Source organism: Eublepharis macularius, chromosome 12 (genome assembly GCF_028583425.1).
Source record: "Eublepharis macularius isolate TG4126 chromosome 12, MPM_Emac_v1.0, whole genome shotgun sequence".
Classification (NCBI taxonomy): Eukaryota; Metazoa; Chordata; class Lepidosauria; order Squamata; family Eublepharidae; genus Eublepharis; species Eublepharis macularius.
The window spans coordinates 68070521-68095341 of record NC_072801.1 but is presented as its reverse complement, the minus strand read 5'-3'; the positions used below and the strand labels follow the sequence as shown (position 1 = coordinate 68095341).

General features: G+C 46.4%; 1 protein-coding gene across 5 annotated transcripts in view; it reads right to left on the bottom strand.

Annotated features, from left to right (window-relative positions):
• Positions 1–24821, bottom strand: part of SLC12A6 (solute carrier family 12 member 6) — a 50636-nt gene that overhangs the window by 11091 nt on the left and 14724 nt on the right. For 2 of the 5 annotated variants that reach the window (XM_054992392.1, XM_054992393.1), the window contains exons 3-11: positions 11345–11389; positions 7719–7813; positions 6046–6177; positions 4298–4444; positions 3714–3768; positions 3467–3597; positions 2980–3221; positions 1442–1656; positions 455–613 (exon numbers count right to left, since the gene is read on the bottom strand). In XM_054992392.1, coding sequence (XP_054848367.1) covers positions 455–613; positions 1442–1656; positions 2980–3221; positions 3467–3597; positions 3714–3768; positions 4298–4444; positions 6046–6177; positions 7719–7813; positions 11345–11389 — 1221 coding nt within the window. Of the gene's footprint in view, positions 1–454; positions 614–1441; positions 1657–2979; positions 3222–3466; positions 3598–3713; positions 3769–4297; positions 4445–6045; positions 6178–7718; positions 7814–11344; positions 11390–22583; positions 22715–24821 lie in introns of those variants that run through there. The other 3 variants (XM_054992395.1, XM_054992396.1, XM_054992394.1) reach the window with 3 other exon arrangements.

The window sequence follows — 24821 nt, the reverse complement described above, 5'->3', positions numbered from 1 at the left end:
AGTAACAAGGTCCCCAAAATGCCTAATTACCAGATTTAATCATCACAGAGTGTAAAAGCTATTTTTGAGAGCCAAATCCCCAAATTCCACCATTTAACACTAAGGAACTATGTTTATCCTTTATATAAACCCTTCCACAGAGAAGCCGTTTACCTTGATGGGGAAACAAATGTTTGACTTTTGGGTGCAAAACATGGGGTGTGGTTGCAGTTGTTCCCAAGTCGACCGTTACAGGAAAGAGCAAAAAAGGTGCCTCCCACTCCATGCACAGTTATGGGCTTACAACCAGGCAGAATTAAGCCACTGCTCGCCAGGCTGAGAGGCTGATTTGCACAAAGCCATGTGAATCCACGGGAGAGGTGAGTCATCAAAAAGGTCAGCTATCTACCCTCCAGCTGAGGTTTGGGTTCTGGGAATGCATCTGAACAATGCCCAGCAGTGGCATAGCCCTTACCAGTGACCGAGGGGAAAAAGATGCCCACAAGAAGGGTGAAAGAAGTGGTGATATCGCCCAGCACATACTGTGGGTTCAGGGCTCCCACCACATCTGCCGAGTGCAAGGACGGCTTCTCGATGATCTCGCCTTTCATCAGGTAAGTGCTCCACAGGTTTTCTGCAATTAGGAAAGCAGGGGAAATCAGGGCTGGCCGAAGGGCTTTTTTTCAGTGGGAATGCAGTGGAACGGAGTTCCGGCACCTCTTGAAAATGGTCACATGGCCAGTGGCCCTGCCCCCTGATCTCCAGACAGAGGGGAGTTTAGATTCTAATAGAATCTAAACTCCCCTCTGTCTGGAGATCAGGGGGCGGGGCCACCGGCCATGTGACCATTTTTGCCGAGGGCGATTTAAACTTTAAAAAACTCCCCCCCCCCTTGTTCCAGCTGACCCAGTGATGTAATTGTGCGGTCCTGATTTTCACCACTGAGTTCCACCACCTCTTTTCCCAGAAAAAAAGCCCTGGCTGGCCGATTAGCAAGACAGCGTGTGTGGGACTTCACTCAAGTTATCTCAATTTACTGATTTAAAATATTCAGAACGCCTCTTTTCTCCTCATCAATAGGACTGAAAGCTACTTAAATTTAAAAACAAATGTACTAGCACATCGATGGAAATATGGATAAAAGGAAGCAAGGCACAATCCTCACTCTTGGGCTACTGAAGGCTCAACGAAAGAACCCTGATTTATGGAGTTCCCAAAACCTGCGCACTGTTAGGGCCTTTCTCAAGTCCTCGGGAAGGGCACTGCACAGCACCGGCATTGCCACAGAGAAAGCGTGAGCCCAAGCAGTGACAGTTCTTACTGACTTAAGTGGGGGAACTACCAATCTTCCCTGTCTCTTGATCAGCGCTGCCTCGTGAACACGTACGGGTGGAGGCAGTCCCGCGGATATGGGGAAAACCAACAGTATTATCGGTGGGTGGAAAATAAGGAACTCGCTTACCGGTAATGATGCCGCTGGCCAACCCTGGGATGCCCTGGATCACAGTGATGTTGTTGTGGTGGAAGTACTCATCGCAGGAGGCGTTGAGGCGCTCACTGGAATTGCAGAAAAAGCTCCAGAGGCGAGTGGTCATGGTGATGTTGTCACGCTCCACAGTCTTCGCGCAGACATCAATGTGGTGCTGGGAGAGGGTGCGGTTCCCAAGCATGCACACGCTAAAGTGGAGGAGAGACGTAACTGAGAGACTGGTTTGATTTCAAGCGCATAAACTCACTTGAGGATCCTTACTCCCCACAACCTGAGGACATGGGGAACTACAATCATGAGATTCCTCACCCGGTCACAGAACAAAGAGCTCTAAGCGACATCACCAAACTACATTTCCCAGAATTACTGAGGGGCTGCTATAATTAATTTTAATTTAATTTAATTGATTTCTTGCCCGCCCTCCGTGCAAGCAGGCTCAAGGCAGGTTACAACATTATGTAGTGGTACAATAAATTAAAACAACAATACACAATAAAATATAAAATACACAATTTCATAAATCCAATACAAAAGTTAAAACCACAATCTAAGATGCAGCAGGTCATGGTGCACCATAATACATCCCACACACCAGTATTGTGGAGGCAGAGCAGGCAGATTGCCAGAATGTAAAACAAGAGGACCAAAGGCCACAGCAGAGAGGCCGACTGGGCAGTTCACCCACCACCATATAGGCCTGGTGAAATATCTCCGTCTTACAGGCCTGATGGAACTGTAACAAGCCCTGTAGAGCCCTAGTCTCGATGGAGAGAGATTTCCACCAGGCTGGAGCCAAGGCCAAAAAGGGACCTGGTCGAGCCTGGATGAACGTCCTTGGGGCCACAAGTGCTTACTTTCCCTCTATACGCTTCCATCATTTCTTTAAATGTGGCCCATTTGTAGCAACCAGAATGTTTTGAGTTTTGTGTGTTTTATTTCCCCTCAGCCAACAACTTCACACCAGCCAGGGTTAAAAACAAACAAGAAAGAACTTTTATTTACAACATCAAACTCTGGAGTGAATGATTTTTAAACCTATAAATATGTTGTGGTTACACAAGGAAGATTACTATTTAACAGAATAGAAGTTGACAGCCAGCTACATTTCTGCTGCCTCCTTTAGCAGCATTTAAAACCTTTCCTCTGAGTAACTGCCTTCCAATGGACTTCCCACCGTCACTGGCCCAGCATTCTGCCAGCTCTCATTGGCTGTTTCCCAAGAGAGGTGGAGTTGGAACCAATCCTGTCCATCACAACCCCATATAACTTATGCACTAACGGGGTGGGGCGAGGAGGGGAGTCTGAACTGGCTATAACTAAACAGGAAAGAGACCCTGAGTATCATGATGGATAACAGGTCAATTGAAGTATCAATTGGGTATGCCTATTGTGAAAAAGTTTAATTTCATGTTATAGATTATTAGAAAAAAGAAGCTGAACATAAAATCACCATTATCATAATCAGACTGATTTAAAGAGAGGCAAAGGTCAGCCTTCCATAGGTTTCTTACGTGAAACTGGGAGGTGCGAAGGAGGACTTGATGGCTCCAGCATAGATGGCCAGGATGGAAACGATGACGCAGGCGAGGAAGAGAGAGGCAAACTTGTTCACGTAGCGCACACCCACAAACACCACTAGCACCATGAGCACCAGGAAGGCCGAACCGTACACTCGCATGTTGTTCAGCATGGCTGCTGGTTCCTTCAGAGGATCCTCACTGTGGAAGATGGCTGCCTCAGGGGCAATGTACATCTGTGAGAAGGGGGGGACACATCAGCGCTAGGAGAACCAGCCGGCAACAGCCCGATCAGAAAAGCGACAATTAAAGAGACAAGGGTTTTGAATGGCTGGAGGTATCTACTTTGATGGGGGCTGTCTCAGGCTTCATCCTCAGTGCCATATTAAGAAGGGCTACGACTGAGAAGCATAGTGCGTACTTCACGCAAGTAGAAGGCATTCTTGCCTTGCGTGGATCTTCCAAGACACTCAACACTTACCAGGAAGATTTCGATGGCTCCCAAGATGTACATCGCGGCAGCAAAAGTGGTGCCCAGGTAGAAGCACAGACCTACAGCCCCTCCAAACTCAGGCCCCAAGGCTCGTGAGATCATGAAGTATGAGCCTCCAGCTGCAGACAGGAGAGAAAGAAGCCGCTAGTAGACAAGAAGACTGGGAGGGGGGAATCTTATTGCTTACGCTTCCTACCCCTTGTAGCCCCTGCTACGGTGCACATTCGTTACTCACCAGGCACAACCCCATTGGTAGCAATGGCACTCATGGAGATGGCTGTCAGCATTGTCTGAAAAGGAGCCACAGGGAGGGGTTGGATTTTTTTTTTTTTTACATCCAGAGCACCTTCTTACAATTTTCAAATCGTATTTGAATCTTTCTAGATTTGTTTCCTGGTCTGTTTCTCATGAAAAGCAAAATAACATTTCATGTCTTCCTGATATTTTCCCAATAAGGCACTATTGCAGGCAATTCAGTTAACATGCTGTTGCGAGGCCACTCCTTTTCCGCATTAGAATGAGCAAACAAGCTTCGGTCAGATGGGAACACAGATACTATTCAACCAATTGAACTCTGAAAATGCCACCCTGTAACAGCTGCAAAGGGAACATTGCTTCTGACACCCAGTTAGATACATGCGTCAAGGATACTTTATGATTTTTAATCATAATGTGGCCTAGTCGAGTCATAAAACGTTGATTACCCTCACCTCCCCATCTATGTTTTGGGGAATTCTCCCTCCCGCAATCTTCCTCTATACAACATAAAAGACCATAATTGATACTAGGATGTGAAGGAGGCAGGGAAGGGTTACTCACACAGCAACAACAGACGAGGACAATGGCAAAGGCTTGCAGTACGCCAGCTGTTCCCACCACCCAGGTGAGACGCAGGAACAGGATCACCCCAAAGATGTTCTGCAGGCAGGGCAGGTAGACGCCCATGAAGGTGCCCATCTGCGGCGTCTACAAGGAGGAGGGCAAGTGAACAAGCTAAGCTTGGACATCAGCCGTTCTGCAACCCTCCCTTCTACGCCCTTCGCTTGGCCAAAAGCTCTTAAATACCAACCTCTCTGGCCACCCACCCATCTGACATGCCAACTTTATTTCAAGGGCAACCCAATCACCAAACTCGGGCAACTGACTTGTCCTGGACCAAACCAATAATGTTTATATTAAATATAAATATACCCTATGTATTCAGCCTATAATCAGGGTCCCCAGTGATCTTTTTTAAATACTGAAAAGTTGCCAGGGGAGCACCCAGTTTGGACCAAAGCCACATCTCTGGGGAAGGGGAGGGCAAACTGTCTTCCTCCTCCCAGTTCCCCGTGAGAAATCACATCCTAGAGCTGCAATGCCTGCCTTTTCCACTGCTGTGGCTACCTGCAATCGCGCAGGAAAATTTCTATCAAGAAAATGGTGGCAGTTGCTGGGGGAAAGCCTTCTTCGCAATCCATAGCCCCTTATCTGTTGGATTCTCCCACAGCTGCCTTTTAATGTTAAAGAAAAGGTTGGGAGATCTGATCATGGATCTTCTATGTAACGGGTTGGATCCAGACTTAAGTGGTAATTTCCACCAATTCCTCCTTCCTGCTGTAGACCCTCTCCCCTTGTGTCATTCCTCTGGGCCCTCAGGGGCAGCATTTTGTGGAGATCAATGACCTGCAGTGGGAGGAGAGAGGCAGGAAAGCTCCGTTGTGCTGCTGGGAAATTTAGCCTGGATCCAACCCAGTGTGTAGTTTGGCTCTAGGGTATCCAATGACGACCCACTGAAAAGAGTCAAGGCATGCCACTAATAAAAGACCCCAGGCTCCGGATGGCTCAGGCTCATCAAAACCCAATCCTGTGGGTTGGGAATCTGAGACTCTTGTACCCAGGCAAGTCTGATCTTGTCAGATGTCGGAAGCTAAGCAGGGTTGGCCTTGGTTAGTGATTGGATGGGAGACCTCCAACGAAGACCAGGGTTGCAGAGGCAGGCAATGGCAAACCACCTGTTAGTCTCTTGCCATGAAAACCCTGTCAGGGTCGCCATAAGTCAGTTATGACTTGACGGCACTTTCCACCACCACTACAAAAGATTTTAAAAGTTTTTCCAGCTTTGCCTTATGGCACCTTCTCCCCAGCAGCTAAAATCCAGATCCAATGAAAAGATCTATTCAAGCTTTCAGAAGCAGGTCATATTTGGTATATGCCAAGTCTCCAGAGAAACACATGTAGAACAGCCTCTAGCCATGTTCATGTTACAGTAAATAAATGTACTATCTGTGTACAGGGTACAATTTATTTTTCCGTGTGTGTTGGGTAATTCTCACGTTACATTCAATGCTTCTACAACTGAACACGTAATTCACATTAATATTTACCCAGGCACTGGACCCGTTTCTTTTGTGGAGTGAATGTGCACTAGCTGTCTCTTACAAACAATGTTTGTAATTGTCATTTGTGGACAGGGCTTCCAAGAAGCTGTCAATCCCTTGTTGTCCTGACGTTAAACCCTAAGTAACTCCCCCTCCAGCTTCTCGTTGCTAAGAAATTGCATCAATCCCAGTCATACAGCTCCTCACCTTAGTAGGCTTCTTCTTGCCTGGGGGGATGTTCTCAGCCTCCTCGTGCTCCCGGGCCCCCTGTGTTAGGTTGGTGTAGTTGGCCATACGGTTGAGCAGGGAGGACACCTTGGGCCGGGTGTCCATCTCCTCCTGTGAAGCAAGAAGGGGGTAGCAGAAGTCACCGCAACTAGCTATGAAAAATTCCCTTAAGAAAGTTAAATCCAGAATTCATCAGAAGCGACTCTGACTGGAGTGGATGAGGGAAGGAAGGCAAATTAAAACAGGCCAGATAAAAGAAAAGAGGATACAGAGATTAACATAGATAGATTAGGCACCGTGGATGCATAAAAGCAGGCTATGTGCCTTCTGTGCTCTAACAGTGCAATACATCATACTGTTTCTACTATGTATGTTGATGGAACAATGCAGAGCCCTGAATCCCGCAGTCTAACCATGGGAATCCTTATCTGCACATTTCATCAAAATATTGTCCACACACTTTCTAATCTGTATTTGCAACTATTAGGGGTGGAAATGTGCTTTTTCAAAAAGCCAACGTTTTCAGGATGCAGAATTATGAGTCCAATCCTGCACTTTCCCCATACTTCTGCAAAACTAACATTGTCAGGGGAATAATAAAGGATAGCTAAATCATTACCGTATTACTTAATCCAACAGTATAGTAGGAGGCTTGTATCAATAATAGCAGCAAAATCATGTTCCCACAATGTAGGGGTTTCTACATATAAAGATCCCCCCCACACCAAATAGCTGCTTGATGTTGACAGTGTGTACTTTAAAAGGAACAAAATGTAGAGAGCAGCTGTGGGTAAGGAAAAAAGGAGGGAAAACTAAAGCTCCTAGGAGCTTATAGAATCATGGCAGGTGAAGATTCGGATGTTGACATGGGACAAACTTCCAAATCGTTTATTCCCCTCCTCCACTCACTCCTGTTACTTCCTTGAGAGGCCCCAACCTGTTCCCTCTAACAGCAGTTAGTAAGATGCTTACCACAAAGGCAGAAAAATGAGACTAGTTTGGTGTAGTGGTTAAGAGCGGCAGGACTCTAATCTGGAGAACCAGGTTTGATTCCCCACTCCTCTGCTTGAAGCCAGCTGGGTGACCTTGGGTCAGTCATGGCTCCTTCAGAGCTCTTTCAACCCTACCTACCTCACAGGGTGTCTGTTTTAGGGATAATAACAACACTGACTCGTTAACCATTCTGTGGCACTAACCTGTCCTGAAGAGTGGTATATAAATGCAAGACAAAACAGGGGGTTCTGCATACCTGAGAAACTCCCTGTGTATTAAAAATATTCATTTATAAATTCTGAAAAAAGAATACCTGTCCTCTCCAAAATAATGGTCCAATGAGGACCATTCTTGTTGGAATATTTAGATCAAGTGAGAGTCAAACAAAAAAATGAAAAAAAGAAAGGAAGGAGGGGGAATTGACCTCCTAAGAGCTTACAGTATCCTAGAGGGAGAGATTTGGATTGGTATGTGTGTGTGTGTGTGTGTGTGTGAACATTCCCAATTGTTTATCTCTCCCCCTTCCCCATTATTTGCTGGTGATTTGCCAAATTGTCAGTGAAAATGCTCAAGGAGGGATGAATATACATAAAAACAAATACAGTCAAATAAGCTGATTGATAAGCAGTGAACACTGTGGCTTCTGGCAATGCCCTCACCTCGAAGAGTGCCAAATTCTTGTCAAAGAATTCATCGCCATCTTCATAGTTGGTATTGTTGAGATAGATATGGGGATCCTTCTTATGCCCAGGATCTGTGACAAAAGAAGAGAGAGCTCAAAAGGAAAGGAAAGAGTAGCCCTCCAGCAGCAAACAATTTTTAATTACTTTCCCAGTATTGATCCTTGGAGCTCTAAGCACCCAGGACACTGAGAATACTAAAGGAAATATTCCAGATCTTCTCAGGACTGCAAATGGCCACTTGCCTGCCTGCTCAGCTAGTGCTAAGAATTCACCAAAGGCAATGGCTATGCTCCCCATGGGAACAGGACCTGTGATGAGCAGAGGGTAGGGTGCGAGGGGACAGGAAAAAAATTACTTGGATAGTGAGGCTGCTGCCACAGGCTGACAATTCTCCGTGTAGCTCTCGTTGCCACTGCAAACACTGAGGCATTCACAGAGGCAATGGAGCGCACACACAGCAGTTTTCCACAGAGTCTTCTCGCCACAGCTCCTTGTGGCTGCCCTCTTCCTTGCTGCAACACAGAAATGAAATCCTGCCCTCAAGTGATAGCTGACTTATGGAGACCCCTGGTGAGATTTTCATCGCAAGAGATCAACAGAGGTGGTTTACCATTGCCTGCCTCTGCAACTCTGGTCTTCACTGGAGGTCTCCCATCCAACTGAGAACCAAGGCCAACCCTGCTTAGCTTCTGAGATCTGACGAAATCAGGTTCACCTGGGCTATCATTAGAGGGCTGCTTTGGAGCCTTTGAAAAATGTCAGCAAGGAAAATGTGCCAATGTGGGTGGGACCTGGGATAACACACCCTTTATCTTCCAGACCGCCTGATAACATGCTTGTGCTGCACTCTTCCAAGAAAGATTGGGGGGAAAGCAGGACTGGAAAAGAGCATTCTGAGGATGGGGAAAGGATGATTCGAGCTTGATTAGATCACAATGCCATGTTGATGTTCCAAAAAGTACTGTTTTTGTGGATAAAGTGGAAGCAGCCTTAGTATCCGAAGGAGTGAAAGAGTACCAGGATATCAGCTCTGTCAAGCACGGTGACATTCCTTGTTCGGGGCCTCGATCACAGTTCTACCGCAGAGGAGAGTCTGGTTTCTACTAAGAATGGAGGCAGATGGATTTTCAAAACGTAGCTACAGGGCTCAATAACCATCACTTCTCCTTGCACGCAGAAAACTTCTCCCCCAAACACAACCATAAGTTCAGCAGCAAGGGCTACACTGGAAGAACTTAAAAGCACTTGGCATGTGATTTTCAAGAACATGGCCTATGCCAAACGAAGGTTGACTGACACACTATATTCCTCCTACACTATTATTCTTGTAAAAAGCTGGAGTCAGCTGTGGGGGGCGGGAGAGGAGGCAGGAGATCATATCACTTGAGAATGCTAATGATATCAGATAGCTTTTCACTTGCTTGAAGAGTCTTTGGCATTCTATTACACCCCCTTCCCTTCTTTGCAAAGGCTCAACAAATAGATCTTAAAAACCCAAATTGTTACTGCTCAATGAAAAAATTTACACGAGCAACTGCAGATCGGCCATCATTGGTGAGACCCCAGGAGTCCTGTTCATACCTTATCCGCTAGAAACTCTGGTTGGTCTTTAAGATGCTACTGACTGAATTCCTGCTGTTTGCACCTTGGCTCACTGGCATCCATTTCCCCCTCCTCAATCCCATCCAAACACAGAAACTCAGAAATGTGCTGCCCGAACTCCAAACCACCCACATCATCACGTGCTAGCCCCTGGCGTTTATGTTCCACGTGAGAGAATATCCTCTTCTCTTCTCCACCCTTATAACGCAAGAGTTGAATAAGCAGGAAGATTCAGGGTAAGGCTAAATACTCTTCTAAATGTAAGCAAATCAGAGACACGGGCGTTGCCCCGAGCAACAACCTGAACAATTACTGCTGAACGATTGCTGCCTCTGGCCCAACAAGCCAGAGGCAAGAAATCTGGGCATCTGCCTGGGCTGGATTTACAGCCTGCCCTTTTTTCCTCCACAACCAACAGGAATAATAAACCTCACGAGGTGTCTTTTCTCATGCTATCAGCATGGAGCAGGATAGATCTGCCACATAGGCTAAAAAGGCAATTGGGTACGGAAAAGGGCAAGTGGGCATACAGCCCAGTGGCATCCAGGTGAGGTACAGAGAACTTTGTTTTAAAAAAAAAATCAAAGCTCAGCTCAGCTACCAGAAAATACCAATTCTAATACATGAAACACCAGATGAGGCTTCTCTGGATTGTACCCTAGCCAAATGTCTTTGCTGACTGCATCTCTAGGGGAATCTATCTCTGTACTTCTGCATATCAGGGATTCATCCAACAATTGATTATCCCAGGCTTAAGGGAAGAGAAAGAGAGAGAACCTTGGCCATTCCAGAGTGTTGACTCACTTTCAACTCCAAAGAGCCTCTTATTTACTTCCTTAGATGTGTGAAAATGAATTGGGGTAGCTATTCAGCTATAAGCAGGCCCCTACACAACAGCACAGTGTTCCTTGGTGCTCAGATACAGTGCTGGGCTGAATTCAAGGAAACTTTTGTTCTACAAAGGAGAGCGCTGTGAATACAGTTTGCCCCTACCTAAAATGGAGGCAAATGGCATTCCCTTAGTGGGGGGCGGGGGGAACAATTTATGCTGAGGCAGAATGTTTCAATTATCTAGAAGGAGCCTATAGGTAGCCGTGTAGTCTGTCTGTAGCAGTAGAAAGAGCAAGAGTCCAGTAGCACCTATAAGACTAACACAATTTGTGGTAGGGTATGAGTTTTCGTGAGTCACAGCTCACTTCTTCAGATACCTGAAGTGAATCTGAAGAAGTGAGCTGTGACTCACGAAAGTTCATACCCTACCACAAATTTTGTTAGTCTTATAGGTTGTACTGGACTCTTGCTATATCCTCTAAAACAGGCTTGCAAATAAAGAACCTACAGAAATTACTAGGCCCACAAAGTTGTTTGCTAGCCGGGCTTTAAAATATCCAAGCCCATCAATTTGTTCCTTGAAAGGGGGTGGGGGGGTGGGACACAATTTTTGCAAAGTTTTTCTCACTGCTCACTTGAAAACAACTTTTATTTTCCAAGGAAGTGGCTGTTTATAGGCCTGCCCCAAAGGAAAAAAAGATGCAATGAAAAACCAATTTGGTGTAGTAGTTAAGAGCGGCAGGACTCTAATCTGGAGAACCGGATTTGATTCCCCACTCCTTCACTTGAAGCCAGCTGGATGGCCTTGGGTCAGTCACAGCTCTTCCAGAGCTCTCTCAGCCCCACCTACCTCACAGGGTGATTGCCGTGAGGATAATAATAACACACTTTGTAAACTGCTCTAAGTGGGCGTTAAGTTGTCCTGAAGGATGGTATATAAATCAAATGTTGTTGTTACGTTCGCAGCAAAGGTCAGCAGCATTGATTTTATTTCCTTCATTAGGATTTAGCCCCACAGGCACAGAACTCATCACCTACCACCAATACAGCTGTAAGTAACAAAGAAACAAATACGCACTTACACACGCCTTTGAGAGTCTACCACTAGACAACAAGCATAGACACACCCACACACCACAGATATGCAAGACTCTTCAGCAATACTGTACCTAAGAGCTGATACTGTTCCCCTGTGATGGAGGTTTGACTCACATCTGAAAAACCAAAAAAGATGGGAAAGAAAATGAATTGCAAAAGAAAGAGAAAACGAGAAGAGCAAGGGATTGAAAAGGTCCCGTCCCTTCTCCTCCACCACCACCCCCGCCCGTTGCTGGGCATCTCACGTCAAATATATCTTTCCTCTTCCCACATTCACTTTAGCAAAGAAAAAGGAACAGCATAAAAGATAATGGACCTTTTGGTGCAATTTCAAAATCAGAAATAGCTGCAATGACGGAAAGGAGAACTGAGAATATTCAGAGGACTCTCACGAGCCGCAGAGAACTACACACACCCATTGTCTCCCAAATAGAGCTGAAAACAATCAATAATGCAAGGAGGCAGAGATGATGGGGTGTTTTGCCCATTGGCTCAAGCTGTAAAGAGGTGGACAGCTGGGAGACCTGGAGATTCCCCATTCTATTGTTTCATAGAAGCACAGCCTGTGGTTGGGAGCGATACAAACTTCTTGACATATACACCACTTTTGAATTGTGTTGGACTTGACTGGTTTAAGAGGCAATGCCCTCTATTTTAATCTTGGGGTTGAATGAAATGAAATTGATCGGCAGTAAATTCGGAACCAAGAGTAGTTCTTTACACACTTAACTTACATAATTCTCCACCACGCAAAGTGGTACTGGCTACTGACTTAGATGCAGGGTATAAACAAAGTAAATAAAAAAACGAGATGTCTTTAGGAGGGGATTAGGCAAATTCATAAAAGATCCCTCTGTCAATGGCTACTAGCCATGATGTCGGAACAGAATGGCCAAGATCTGAGGCAGTATAACTCTAACGGCCGGATTCTGGGAGAGCAACAGCTGAGAAAGGTTGTTGTCGCCCATGTCCTACTTGTGGGCCTCCCTGATCCATCTGGCTTATCACTATGGAAAACAGGATTTCAGACTAGACAGACCTTTGGTCTGATTCACCAGCGCTACTTACTTAAGCAGTTTTGCAATGATAGCTGTATATTTCCTTAATTGTGACAGCTAATGATACTGGGGGTCAACAATACAATGTGCTACTATGTCCCCCTTGGGAACCTTGTGATGTGCCACACTGTCTCGCATTCTCTACTGATCTGCCTGGCTGTGGAATAAAGCAAACTTTGGCTTTAACTACACCTCACGAGGCTGCCTGTGACCAAAACATAAGAACTCCATTCCCAGATGCCAGTCACCAAAACAATATGAATTTATTGTGATTAATATATATTTTCACTCTGCTGTTCCTAAGCTTGAGATGGCTTCCAGCAAAATAACACAAGGAACTCAACAGCCAAAAAACTGACTGATGATAACCACTGCAGCTCCTACAGAAGTGGTGGATGGCTATTAGCAGTCCTACCCCTTCTCCTTATTGCAAGGGCAGCTTATGAATCTGAAATATCATGAGCCCCCCCCCTTCCTCATGTGCCATAAGCACATGGCAGTGCCTGGCTTGGCAGAACATAAGCCAATCCCTACTGGGGTTGGAAAATTACCAGAAGGTGAGTCAGGCTGACTAGCTGCCCCCACGCCCCAGGGAAGTACTTGAGTAAAACAAAAGAGGTCTAAAAGTTTCTGCTTATCTCAACAACACCCTTCCGTACCCTCCTTACCCCTCCTTCCTCATCAGAGTTATTCGGGGACCTGATAACTCTTCCCTTCCACTAAATTGCAGGTCATCAATCACTTTTTTACCTGTAGTTCCCCCCAGATATGACCCATCAAGCCTCACCCAATTTATTATCTTACCTCCAGAGACCGCCATCAAGCTATTGTTCTTGGGGAAGAAGCTCCAGCCCCAGGATACGTCTCGCCACTATACTTAGTTGTCCCCAGCCATGTGCTGCATATGTGTTTTGGACCCATCCATATAACCTCAGACTACACCTGAGCCCTCTCTCCCCTTTCATGAGATGCTGGCCGTCCTCGCTACAACTTCTGTGGACCCTGTCTCCCTTCAGGACTGGTAAATATCACCCCATCCCACTTACTCTTTCTATTCTTGTTTTTCTAGTTAGCCCTATGTGTCTGCTGTGTGTGTTTTTGTATGCTTGCCTTTTACTTCTCTGTTAATAAACCTTTCCTGTTGAATATCTGCCTGTTTATTCAAGAGTCCTCTGAAGGAATATCCTGGTATATACTGGTGGAGAGCCTGCAGTTACCTCCTCTCACTCTGTCTCCTTGAATGCTAATTCTCCCAACTCACAAGGAGACAATCCCCCTCCCCATTAGGCTAATACAACAGCACTGATAAAAATGCAGCTCTTGAGATCTTCAAGGGGGGCGGTCCACAGAAAGCATATTACAGTAGTCAATCTTAGAGGTTGCAGATGCATTAATGAACACAAGATCCCTCTTTTTCAGAAAGGAATACAGCTTGAGTAACAGACAATGTTTATGTAAAGTCCTTCAGAGCTCTCTCAGCCCCACCCACTTCACAGGGTAATTGTTGTGGGAATAATAATAACATACTTTGTAAATCCTCTGGATCTAAGGTGCTACTGGACTCCTTACTGTTTTGCAACTACTGATAACTTCTCTCGATCTAATTTCAGAGAGTATCCATATTTAGGGGATGGTGGGAAGTAGATGCCCTCACCCAAGGAGAAATAATTTTCACCAGATATTCCAAATGTGGAAACAGGATGCTGCTGAAAATCAAGATGTGTATAGGTTTCCAGTTTGTGAAAAGTGTGGGGGCATCGGCCCCGATTTGCTAAGAAATAGCCTTTTCAAAGGGGGGCAGAAAGGGTCTATTTTTTACTCAAACAAAACACATTTTTCAAGATGTGGAGCATGATGACACATATAGAAAACTAAGCTGTGGGTCTGGCACTGCTTGTTACTGTCAGCCGATCCACACACGGCCTGGGAGTTCCCAGCAGGCTTTGTGAACTTAATTCCCAGGCACGTGGAAGCAGCGTGTCTGGCTGGGCCCTCAGAGTCCACAGAAGCACCATGCGCACATCTTGAGTTCCTCGCCCGTACAGTCGCCCCTTCAGTGCTTGCCTGGCTGCCACCCACCCCTGCTCCTCACACCTGGCTGGCACATCTGACGTCACCCAGGAAAGGAAAGATCCTCACCTGTGTGTGAGTGACAGAAGCAGCAGGCAGGCAGCTGCCTCTACTTCAAGACATATTGCCTGGGGCTTCTCCACTGCATGCTTGCTGCTCCAAGAGCCAGAGGCTGCAGCGGCAGCGGCAGCAGCGTGGGGCGGGAGGCTTCAGGGACTCTCCGCTGCACGCCTGCAACGCTGGGAGCCACTCCACAGCATGCTCGCAGCTCCGGGAGCTGGAGGCAGCTGCAGTGTAGAGTGGGTGGCCTCAGGGACTCTCCGCCGCATGCCTGCAGCGCTGGGAGCTGCTCTGCCCTGCCTCCCCAGCACCGGGAGCCACAGGCAGTGGCAGCGCGGGGCAGGCAGCCTCTGGGCCTTTCCGGCTCCAGCTCCCGGAGCTGCGGGCGTACAGCAGGGAGACCACCCACCCCACGCCGCCACCAGCGCCGCCGCCGCCGCCTTCCTCTGTACCATGGCTGGGGCCACACCAGGCCCTTCCAGCAGGAAAGAGGGAAGCCGGGGGCAGGGGTGGGGCTGCACCAGGCGCACCAGGCCAGTGCTGCACCAAGGCAGGGCCAGGGCCGGGGTCTCACAGGCAAGCCCTTGGGGCAGGAAACAGGAAAGGTGAGGCCCAGGGCACCCCTCTGCGTACTGGGCTTCTCAGCTATGTGCTGGGGGGGGGTGTTAAAATTCGTGCGCAATTGTGCATGAGCACACGTTAGCGGGAACAGTGCTTGTGACTACTGCTGCCTCCCATCTATCCAGGAGTAAAGTGGAATTCCAAAGAATCACTATTCACTAGGCTTTTAACAAAATCAGGGAGAAAAGCTACCACAGCATCTGTGATAGGAAGGACAACCCTCTCCAAAGCACTGAGATGATCTACCAGCATTATTTTTCATCATGCAGAGATTCAGTTTTACCCTGTTTAACCTCATTGCTTGACCTCAGCCTAAAAACCCTGGATATGACCAAGATTATTCCTAGGTCCTTAGTTAGTGAAATACAGAGCTGGAAGCCGTCAGCGTGCAGAACTGATTGATCTCTCCGATCGTGTTCATACAAATGTTAAACAGCATTTGAGATAAAAACCAAGCTCTGAGGAATACTCAGGAAACTGAACTAGCATCAGTAATGACCCGCTAACAGTATAATCCTAAACAGAGTAACTCTAGTCTAAGGCTATTTAAATAATGGGGTTAGGCTAGAATAACTCTACATAAGATGGCACTACAGTGTTTTCCAGCAAATAAGAAAAGAGCCACACAAGAGCCAAATCCGACAGACCTGCCAATTTTCAAGTCAGTTTAACAGAATTACATGGTTAACTGTATCAAAAGTAGCTGAGTAGTCCAAAATTATCAAAAGGGAAGAGGTCCAGCTGCCAGCTTCAGGCATAGATCCTCCACCAGGGATGGTAAGAGAGTCTCAGGCCAACAAGGTTGCAAGTTTGATTTAAATTGATCAAGGATGCTCTGTTCCTGCAGCTGATTTGCTATCATGTGTTCAACCACTTTTCCCCAAAGAGAAGAGCCAGGATTGGTCCAAAGCTAGCTAAATCTATCCCTGTTTGTTTTTTTTCAGGAGCTGGCAGATGATTGTAAAGCGACCCTATCTGGAATTGAGGCATTAGCTATTTCGCCCAGCAGATCTCTATGTTCCGCTCAACTGGTCCGAATAAGCTACGACTAGTAGGTCATATAGTAGTGGTAGAGAGTGCCCTAAAGTCACAGCTGACTTATGGTGACCCCCTGGCAGGGTTTTCATGGCAAGAGGCTCACAGAACTGGTTTGCCATTGCCTGCCTCTGCAACCCTGGTCTTCCTTGGAAGTTTCCCATCCAATTACTAACCAAGGCCAACCCTGCTTAGCTTCTGAGATCTGACAAGATCAGGCTCACTTGGGCTATCCAGGTCATATAGTACTATAAAGATAAGGTTTGGTAACACATAGGTCTCGCAGGGATAAGGTATTTAACTGTCAGTGTTTGAGGAAACGTTACAGCAAAGTGTTTTTGGGAAAAAGCTTGAAGGTGGGCTAGATAATGGCAACAAAAACTGGGCAGGGGGGGGGGAGAGAGAAGGGAATTCTTGCTCTGTCAATAAAGTACACTGTAGAATAGCATAACAGACTTCCATTGTCTAGGATGGATGAAAAAATCGGTGTCTGTGTGTGGCTTGAATCTCAGAGGGAAAACTTAGAAAAACAATTTGAGATGTCGCACTTAAACACTGATCCATTCATTCACTTATTTAGGAGGTTTTGCAAATCATTTCCTGCCATCTGCCAACCAATTTTAAATTTGCAAGGACAACGAACCTAGGAACTTCCTCTCTTGAGAGACCTGTCAGGTCTACTTGTTACTAGCTTTTAAGCATCTGGTAAGGACTTATTTCTGTGTATGCTGCTGAGGAAATTACTGACCCATTGATTTTACTACAATTTAGTAGTAAAAAGTTGTGGGGATTTTTCCCCCTTTCAAGGAACAAATGATGGGCTTCGATATTTTAAAGGCTAGATAATTTTGTGGGCCTAGTAATTTCTGTAGGTTAAAATGAGGGGGAGGGAAATTGCAGCTGTTTTCTTCAAAGTGGAAAGGCACATGGGTCAAGAGAGAGTTTCATGTTGTTACAACCCATGACTGTAAAAGTGTCAGTTCACTGTTTATTACACTTTCATGGAGTAGTGAGAGCAGTGAAGATGCAAACCAAAAACCAGTGGGTCTAGTTGTAGCCCAGTGAGTGGAATCACGTACAATGCAACCATCAAGTTTGCAGAAAGAAAAGAAAAGCACAAGGGAACACTAGAACAGACAAGTCATTTGGGGGAGAAAGGAGCTGGACCTGTTGATGTAAGATCAAGCACAGATACTGCACTGCCATTTACCAATATATTCTATCAGCCCCCTAACCTTGGCAGATTCCCTTGCCCCAATGGCGTGGCTTGGCTTCTAGCCACTTACATTCGGCAGAATCCTTTGTCTGTTGAGCCAGTATCAATGCCCAACACTGAGAGCATTGTTTCTGCTCATTGTCTGCACATAGGGTTTCAAACTGCCTAGAATAACTAGATATTGTGATGGAGGCTGCAGGGATTTGGGCATTTCCGGCCAGGAAGGGTGTATACATGCCATCTAGGTCTTATTTGAAGTGAGCTTCTGTTCCAACTTGTCTGCAGTAGGCAAATACACAACTCCTTAGAGAAGGTGGCATTTCAAAGGAACAGAGAAAAGGGCTGGGTTTAAGGTTGTCACTCTAGGGGTACACAAATGCATTACTCAGCCTGAGAGCTAGCGTTAAGAGGCCTGCTGCTCAGGTTCTATTCTGGGGTGGGGAGTAAAGGTCCAGGAGCAGTTTTAATGTTCATCCTTCAAAAGGCTCTCCGCTCCATACAACACATGCGCCTAATGAGCATTTGATTCGCCTGAACAAAACTGAAACACTAGTTTCACCACAAGCTGCACTTATCTAATTATATTTATTTGCTGCATATATCCCACTTTTCTGTTCAGGAAAAGCACCCAAGATAGTTAACAATATGAAACATGGAACCTGTAACAGAAAGCTAAATATTGCTTATGCTGCGTTTCAGCATTTCTTCAACTCTAGTATCGTTTTTTTGCTAATGTAAATTTGTATTTGGAAATTGCCTTTATTTATCCTGTGGCATTGTTTATTGAAATGTCCTTGATATTGACTGTACTAATCTCACACTGTGTAATCCACCTTGAGTCTCAGTGAGAGAGGTGGACTGTAAGTGACATTAATACTAATACTACTACTAATAATAAATCCTTGCTTATATGTAGAAAGACAACTGTAATCTATGCTGATCATAGGGGTTTTTGAACCAGGGGATGATTCAAATTCAGGATTACTAATATCTTACTATATAATTGAGTGAGTATGTTTCAGACGACTCACTTTATACCCTGGTGCACCACCAGATGGCGTTGCCATGGAGGGAATCCTAGGCAAGGCACCATATCCCGCCAGAAAACATGCCCTGGTGAGAAGCCCAGGCTGGGAGCAGGATAGGAGCAGGGGGCAATGCCCACCTCCTGCCTTCACCCAGCTGGGATTAGGAGTGATGCAGGTGGCAATGCCCACCACCCAACTTAACCCAGATGATATTAGCAGTGGAGCAGGTGGCAATGCTCACCTGCTGCCTTCACCCAGCTGGTATTAGGAGCAGAGCAGGCGGCAATGCTCACCGCCTGCCTTAACCCAGTTGGTGTTAGGAGCAGAGCAGGTGGCAATACCTAGCCCCCGCCTTAACCCAGCTGGTATTAGGAGTGGAGCAGGTGGCAATGTCCACACACACCCTTCACTCAGCTGGGATCAGAAGCAGAGCAGGCGGTTTGCCCATCCACTGCCTTAACCCAGTAGGCATTAGGAGCGGAGCAGGTGGCAATGCCAACCCCCTCACCTTAACCCAGCTGGGATCAGGAGCAGATCATATGGCAATGCCCACCCTCCTTCACCCGACTGGGATCAGGAGTGGAGCAAGTGACAATGCTCCCCCACCTTAACCCAGCTGGTATTAGGAGCGGAGCAAGTGGCAATGCCCTCCCCTGTCTTAACCTAGCTGGTACTAGTAGCGGATCAGGTGGCAATGCCCACCTCATGCCTTCACCTGGCTGGGATCAGGCACAGAGCAGGAGGCAATGCCCTTCTTCCCTTCACCCAGCCAGGATAAGGAGCAGAGCAGGTGGCAATGCCCGCCCTCTTCAACCTACCAGAATAAGCCACTGAGCAGGCAGCAATGCCCACCCTGTTTTCACCCTGCTGGAGTCAGGAGCCAAGCATGCAGCAATGCCTGTCTCCCCTTCAACCTGCCGGAATCAGGAGCAGAGCTGGTGGCATTGCCTGCACCCCATTCATCCAGCTGGGATCAGGAGCAGAGCAGATAGTAAAGCTCACCGCCCATCTGTCAGGATCAGGCACAGAGCAGGAGGCTATGCCTGTTTCTTCCTTCACCCAGCGGGGAGCAGGTGGCAATGCCCACCCCCCCTTTACCCAGCTGGGATCAGGCACAGAACAGGAGGCAATGCCTGCCCCCCAACTTTACCCGACATGTATCAGGCAGGTAGCAAAGCCCTTCACATGGCCGAGATCAGGCAAATCAGGCATGGAGCAGATGACAATGCCCATCTCCCTCCTCCACCAGCTGGAATCAGTGACAGAGGAGGAGTGAATGTCTGCCTGCCTGCCTGCCCTCCCCTTTCTAGAGCTCGTTGTATTTTTTCCCACAATGGGCTTTGTTGTTAGTCTAGAATAAGAGAGTAATCTTAAGAACATACATTTACTAATAGCAGTAAATTACATCTCTTTGTCGAAGATTTTTAGGATTCCAATTTTACCCATAGGGCTGAGCAAGTTAGTTGTCCAAAGCTGCCCAGTTAGTCCATACTGGAAGTCATCTGTGAACGCAGCACTCCCAAGAGGCCCTTGACTTCAAATATCGTCAGTGCAATCCTGTGCAGAGTTACACCAGTCTAAACCCATTGATTTCAGTGGGTACAGAATGGAATAACTCTGTATACAGTTACACTGTGTAAATGCTACATTTCTTCCGCCTCCATGCCCCTTATACAACTGCTATCACCTACGCCCTTGAAATAGAACTGGTTACAAATATAAAGAAAGAAAATCTCTCCCCTCTCTGTTGCAACCACTGTATACTCCCCCACATCTCACATCATATGCTAGAATCTTTCCCTCCCACAGCAGGACAGGAAAACCCATGATCCAAGATGACTTCCCACTAAGAGGATATTCTTGACATCTTTGTCAGCTTTCAGCAAGGTTGCAACAGAACGGGAAGAGGAACGGTAGGATGTCAACGGCTTGGCCTTAGAGAGATGTTTAGATATAGATATATATATATAAATAAATATACATAACGTCCCTATCACCAGATTACAGCTTTCTTGGCCAGAACCCAAATCAAATTAGTAGGGCTGCTGAATGCCATGAGGTCCCAACCCATCCATCACTACCCTAAGCTAATACAAAAACATCCACCAACTCAAGGGCTCCTCAACACAGCACCTGCTTTCTGCAGTTTTAAATGTTCTAAAGTAGTTGACATAATTTGCATGGAAACAGCAAGTATCCAATGACACAGCTGATGGACACGATCTGGGTGCACACATGTACTTTGTGCGCACTTGCTTCTTCCTCTATATAATTGTGGGTACACATGAGTACAACAGGACTACATGGAGGGAATTTGAGAGGTTGACTGCATGTTTGATTGATTCTTTTTTTTTTAAGATGAGTTCTGAGGAAATCAGTATTCTAACAAAAGTATTAAAATACCCCAGGAAGCACACGTTTTTCAACCTATCATAAGGAAGTCCTTAACTTAAATCCACTTGCTCTAGACTTCCTTTCCTCTCACTGTTACTAAGAGGACCCGGGACACCTTGCTTCCGAGCACACCTATTGTCAGCCTTCAGTTCAATGAAAGCCCAGGACAGACTTTGGAAATCTGAGTTCAGATTCCAAATACTGCCGTAAAAACTGAGTGGGTGGTCTTGGACAAGTTGGTGTCTCCAGCCATACTACCCTATGAGTGAAACAGGAATAAAAATGAATTGACATCAGTTTTTGTGATGACCAATTAGAGAAGAATTTTAAAGCATTTTGCAAAAAATAAACAAAACGCCATAGTAGCGTCTATACCCACAATAACAGTGGGCAATGAACAAAGGCAAAAGGTTTAGTTATTTACTTATAGCCCACCTTTCTCACTGAGACTTAGAGTGGATTGTAAAATACAAAAATCAGTTATTTGTGAACAGTTCAACTCCCCCCGTTACCAAACCCGGGGCATTTGAAGGTTCAGGCTGTGGAAAGGAGGCTTTTGAGAAGCCCGTAACAAGCACTTTTAATCCACCAGACAGCAACAACAGTGCACGCAGCTATCAGGAAAACTTTAGTTTAACAAATCCAAGGCCTTACTGGTGCTGATAGCAGGATAGCTGTTTAAAGATAATATGCTAAGGCCAATTCCCACCAGGCAGAGAGGAAGTGAGCAAGGCTGGGCTGGGGATGGGGTGAAGGAGATAATAAAAAAAAGAACAGAGATATTCCTTTAGAGTCAAAACAGGAGGAAAGATCCTGCGGTTCTCCTCCACACAAAGGCTTCACACTGTAGACAAGGAGACAGACAAGCATCCTGGGGACATAATGACAGAAACCAAAAGGAACTGCAGCAACATAAATGAGCAAAAGGAGAGAAAGAAGTCCATCAAACCAGACATTACTTAGGAAGTGAAAACATTATGCAGATATTCCTTGCTTGGAAGAAACATGCAGCCACTATCAGGACTGGAATCAGTACACAGTCATGTGGAACACATTTGTCGGTGTAATAAGTAAAGATGCTCTGAATGAATACAAACCCAGAGAGGAAAGAATGCTTCACTTACACCAAGGCCCAACTTGGAAATTACTAACCAAGTGTTTCTGTGCTTAATCGGTGCAAAACGAGAGACCCAGAAAGGCACAACACAACAGACTTTCAGTAATTTATGACGTCAGCAAATCCTATTTCCCAGTTCTACCTTGCTCTGACTTCTAGATCATACTCCTAAGAAAATGCAGGAATCACAATGCAGCTGTTCACTGCTCTAGATTTCATTTCTACCTGGAAGTTGAAAATAGAACCCAGGAGCCCTGCAAGCCTGGGCTGCCCTATTGTAACCCCACGGACCCCATCTACCGTCGGAGAGTAGGAAGTGAACCTCTTCGCCTCACTCGGCTTTAATTGCTCCATTGCACTTCTGTCCCACTTCTGTAGTTGGCCTCCTTACATTTGGATCACTGTTTGACTAAAGGTCAACCCAGAGAATTCTAGCAGGGGCTGTCAATGAGTTACACAAGGCCCGGTGGTGGGAAGGATGAGAGCCAAATCCAAAAAGCCACGGAGTGCAGAGATGATGATAGTGAGGAAATCTGGCTATATAACCGAGCTGGAAACATAAGCAGAGGCATGTACTTGCAAAGACTGGGTAACAGCGGAGGAGAAACAAAGCCAGGTAAAACAGAGTAAACATGACTTCATATCAAAGCTTCTCTAGTGAAACGCTGGTGGGGGGAAGGTGGAGTCCGCATCTTAGGGGGAAAGGCTCACCTGACACTGTAGTATCACTGGGTTTCCAGATCTGCCCTGTGGTGGCTCTTCTTTGCCCGCCTTCATCCACTTCCCCCTCTTCGTCATCCTCCACCTTGGTCACAGTGAACTGAGGCATGTTCACGGCAAACTTTCTCCCAGGCCAGGAAAGGAAGAACTGAAAGCGTCGGTGGATCAGGTGACAGGCAGCCCCCAGGGAAAGGGGAGGGATAGGGATAGGGTGTGCGTGTGTGTTGTTGACACGCCTCCGCCGGTGTGTGCATGCGTGCGTCCAAGTGTACGCAAGCCAGCCAGTGAGCGTCTTTACCACTGGCGCTGAGAGGATTATCTCCCCCCTCCACATATCACTGTCTCCAGCACACTGGGAAAAAGTGCAGACAGACTGGCAAGCAAACGGCAGGGATTTACAGCCACCTTTGAAACAAAACAGCTAGGTAACAGCTGCCCTGAAACCTTTCATTTATGGCTGAAACACAACCTGCCTTCAGGTAGAAGAGCTGGTTTGCACCTGCACATCACCGTATAGTGGTTCCTTGGAGGAAGAGCTGGAAGACTGGGAGGAGCCGTGAAGGTCACGCACCCACGGGCAGGAACCAGCATACAGTTAAGAATACAGGCTGCATAATTACAAATTACGAACAAAGGAATGACCAAGGCACAAGCAGTGCCTACGGGGACGAGAAATGTGTTATGCAAAACAACTAAAACGCTCAAGCCAGCCAGCCATTTCCCCATCAGAAAAGAGGTTAGTCTGGGCAACATGCCTTTCCCCAAAGCTATTACATGACTCTCAGTGCACATGGCTGCATGGTGACAATTAACAGCAACAGGGCTTTAAATTATTATGAAATCACCCCCAGAAACTTTGGGAAATAATGGGGGGAGGGGAGTTGGACACTGACAAGGATGCCTTGAGTTTTATTCTTGGTTTCTGCATATCAGATCTCAGAAGATAAGCAGGGTCGGCCTTGGTTAGTAATTGGATGGGAGACCTCCAAGGAACACCAGGGTTGCAGGCAACGGCAAACCATCTCTGTTAGTCTCTTGCCATGAAAACCTCACCAGGGGTCGCCATAAATCAGCTATGACTTGACGGCACTCTCCACCACCACAGGCAGTCGGGTAAGGAGAGGAAGATCCAGCATTCCCATTTTCAGGCACCAGGTTTTGCAAAACATTGGGATTTAGGTGGAAAAGAAAATAAGGCTGGGAGGCTTATTTCCTATGTCTGACCTCCAGAGTAGAAAAGAGTGTGTGTGGGGGGGGGGAGAGAAAGCGGTAAGATAAGGCATCTAGGATTAGGCTGGAAACAGCCCCTCCTTTCTACTTGACAAGCCACATCTGTCACGTCTCAGCCTTCCTTGTGACTTTCGAAAAGGATTTGATGAATCCGAACAAGTAGTCTCTGCCGAGACCTGTATACTGTGCTTCCACGTCCGCTCTATGCCTGACATAGATCCCAAGACCTAGGACAGGAAATGGACTGGAAGTCTATTGCTTCTGTATTTTGTACATCCCTTGGCACACCGTTGCCACCAAATCTGATTTTAGCAGAAGTAACGGTAGGACCAACATGTTAGAGGAATGAGCAAAGCCAGCTGGGAGCCAAATCTTGACAACAACAGTTGTTCTATTTTATTTATTTTATTAATTGGACTTCTATCCCGCCTTCCCGCAAGTAGTTCTTCTTCCAGCAATCTCACCCATGTTATTTATACCCTCAAGATGCAGAGATTAGGACCAAGGCCATAATCAACTTAAAAGCCAGCTGAACAGGGAAGGCGAGGCCAGGGCTGCACCACGTCAGCCCAGTACAATCTCTGCACGTGCCAAGGATCTGTGAGACTGGAGCCATCAATCATGGCTTCTGGTGCCCATGGATGTTTTGTTCCACCTTGGCTTTGTTGCTGCAGCATGTTTTTTGGGGAGCATCCTTAAGATGTCATCTTCTATTCATCCCGTTTCAGTGCTTTCCCTTGCTTTGCTGGGATCTCTGCCAAACCTGAGTTGATATAATCTTTTGGGGGAAAGTGTAGTTAAAGAACCTTTAAATGAGGGGCAAATGGGAAGGTGTTTTTTCTGTCCTCTTCCACATTCGTTTTGTTTTCCTTATCTCAGGAGTCCATCTAAAATTAAGATATTGGATGTCAACAAGAACCCAGATTTGTTCGTTTTTAATAAATTCCTTACCTGCCACATTTGCTGAAATTGCAAGCCTGCCATACAAATACATTTCTA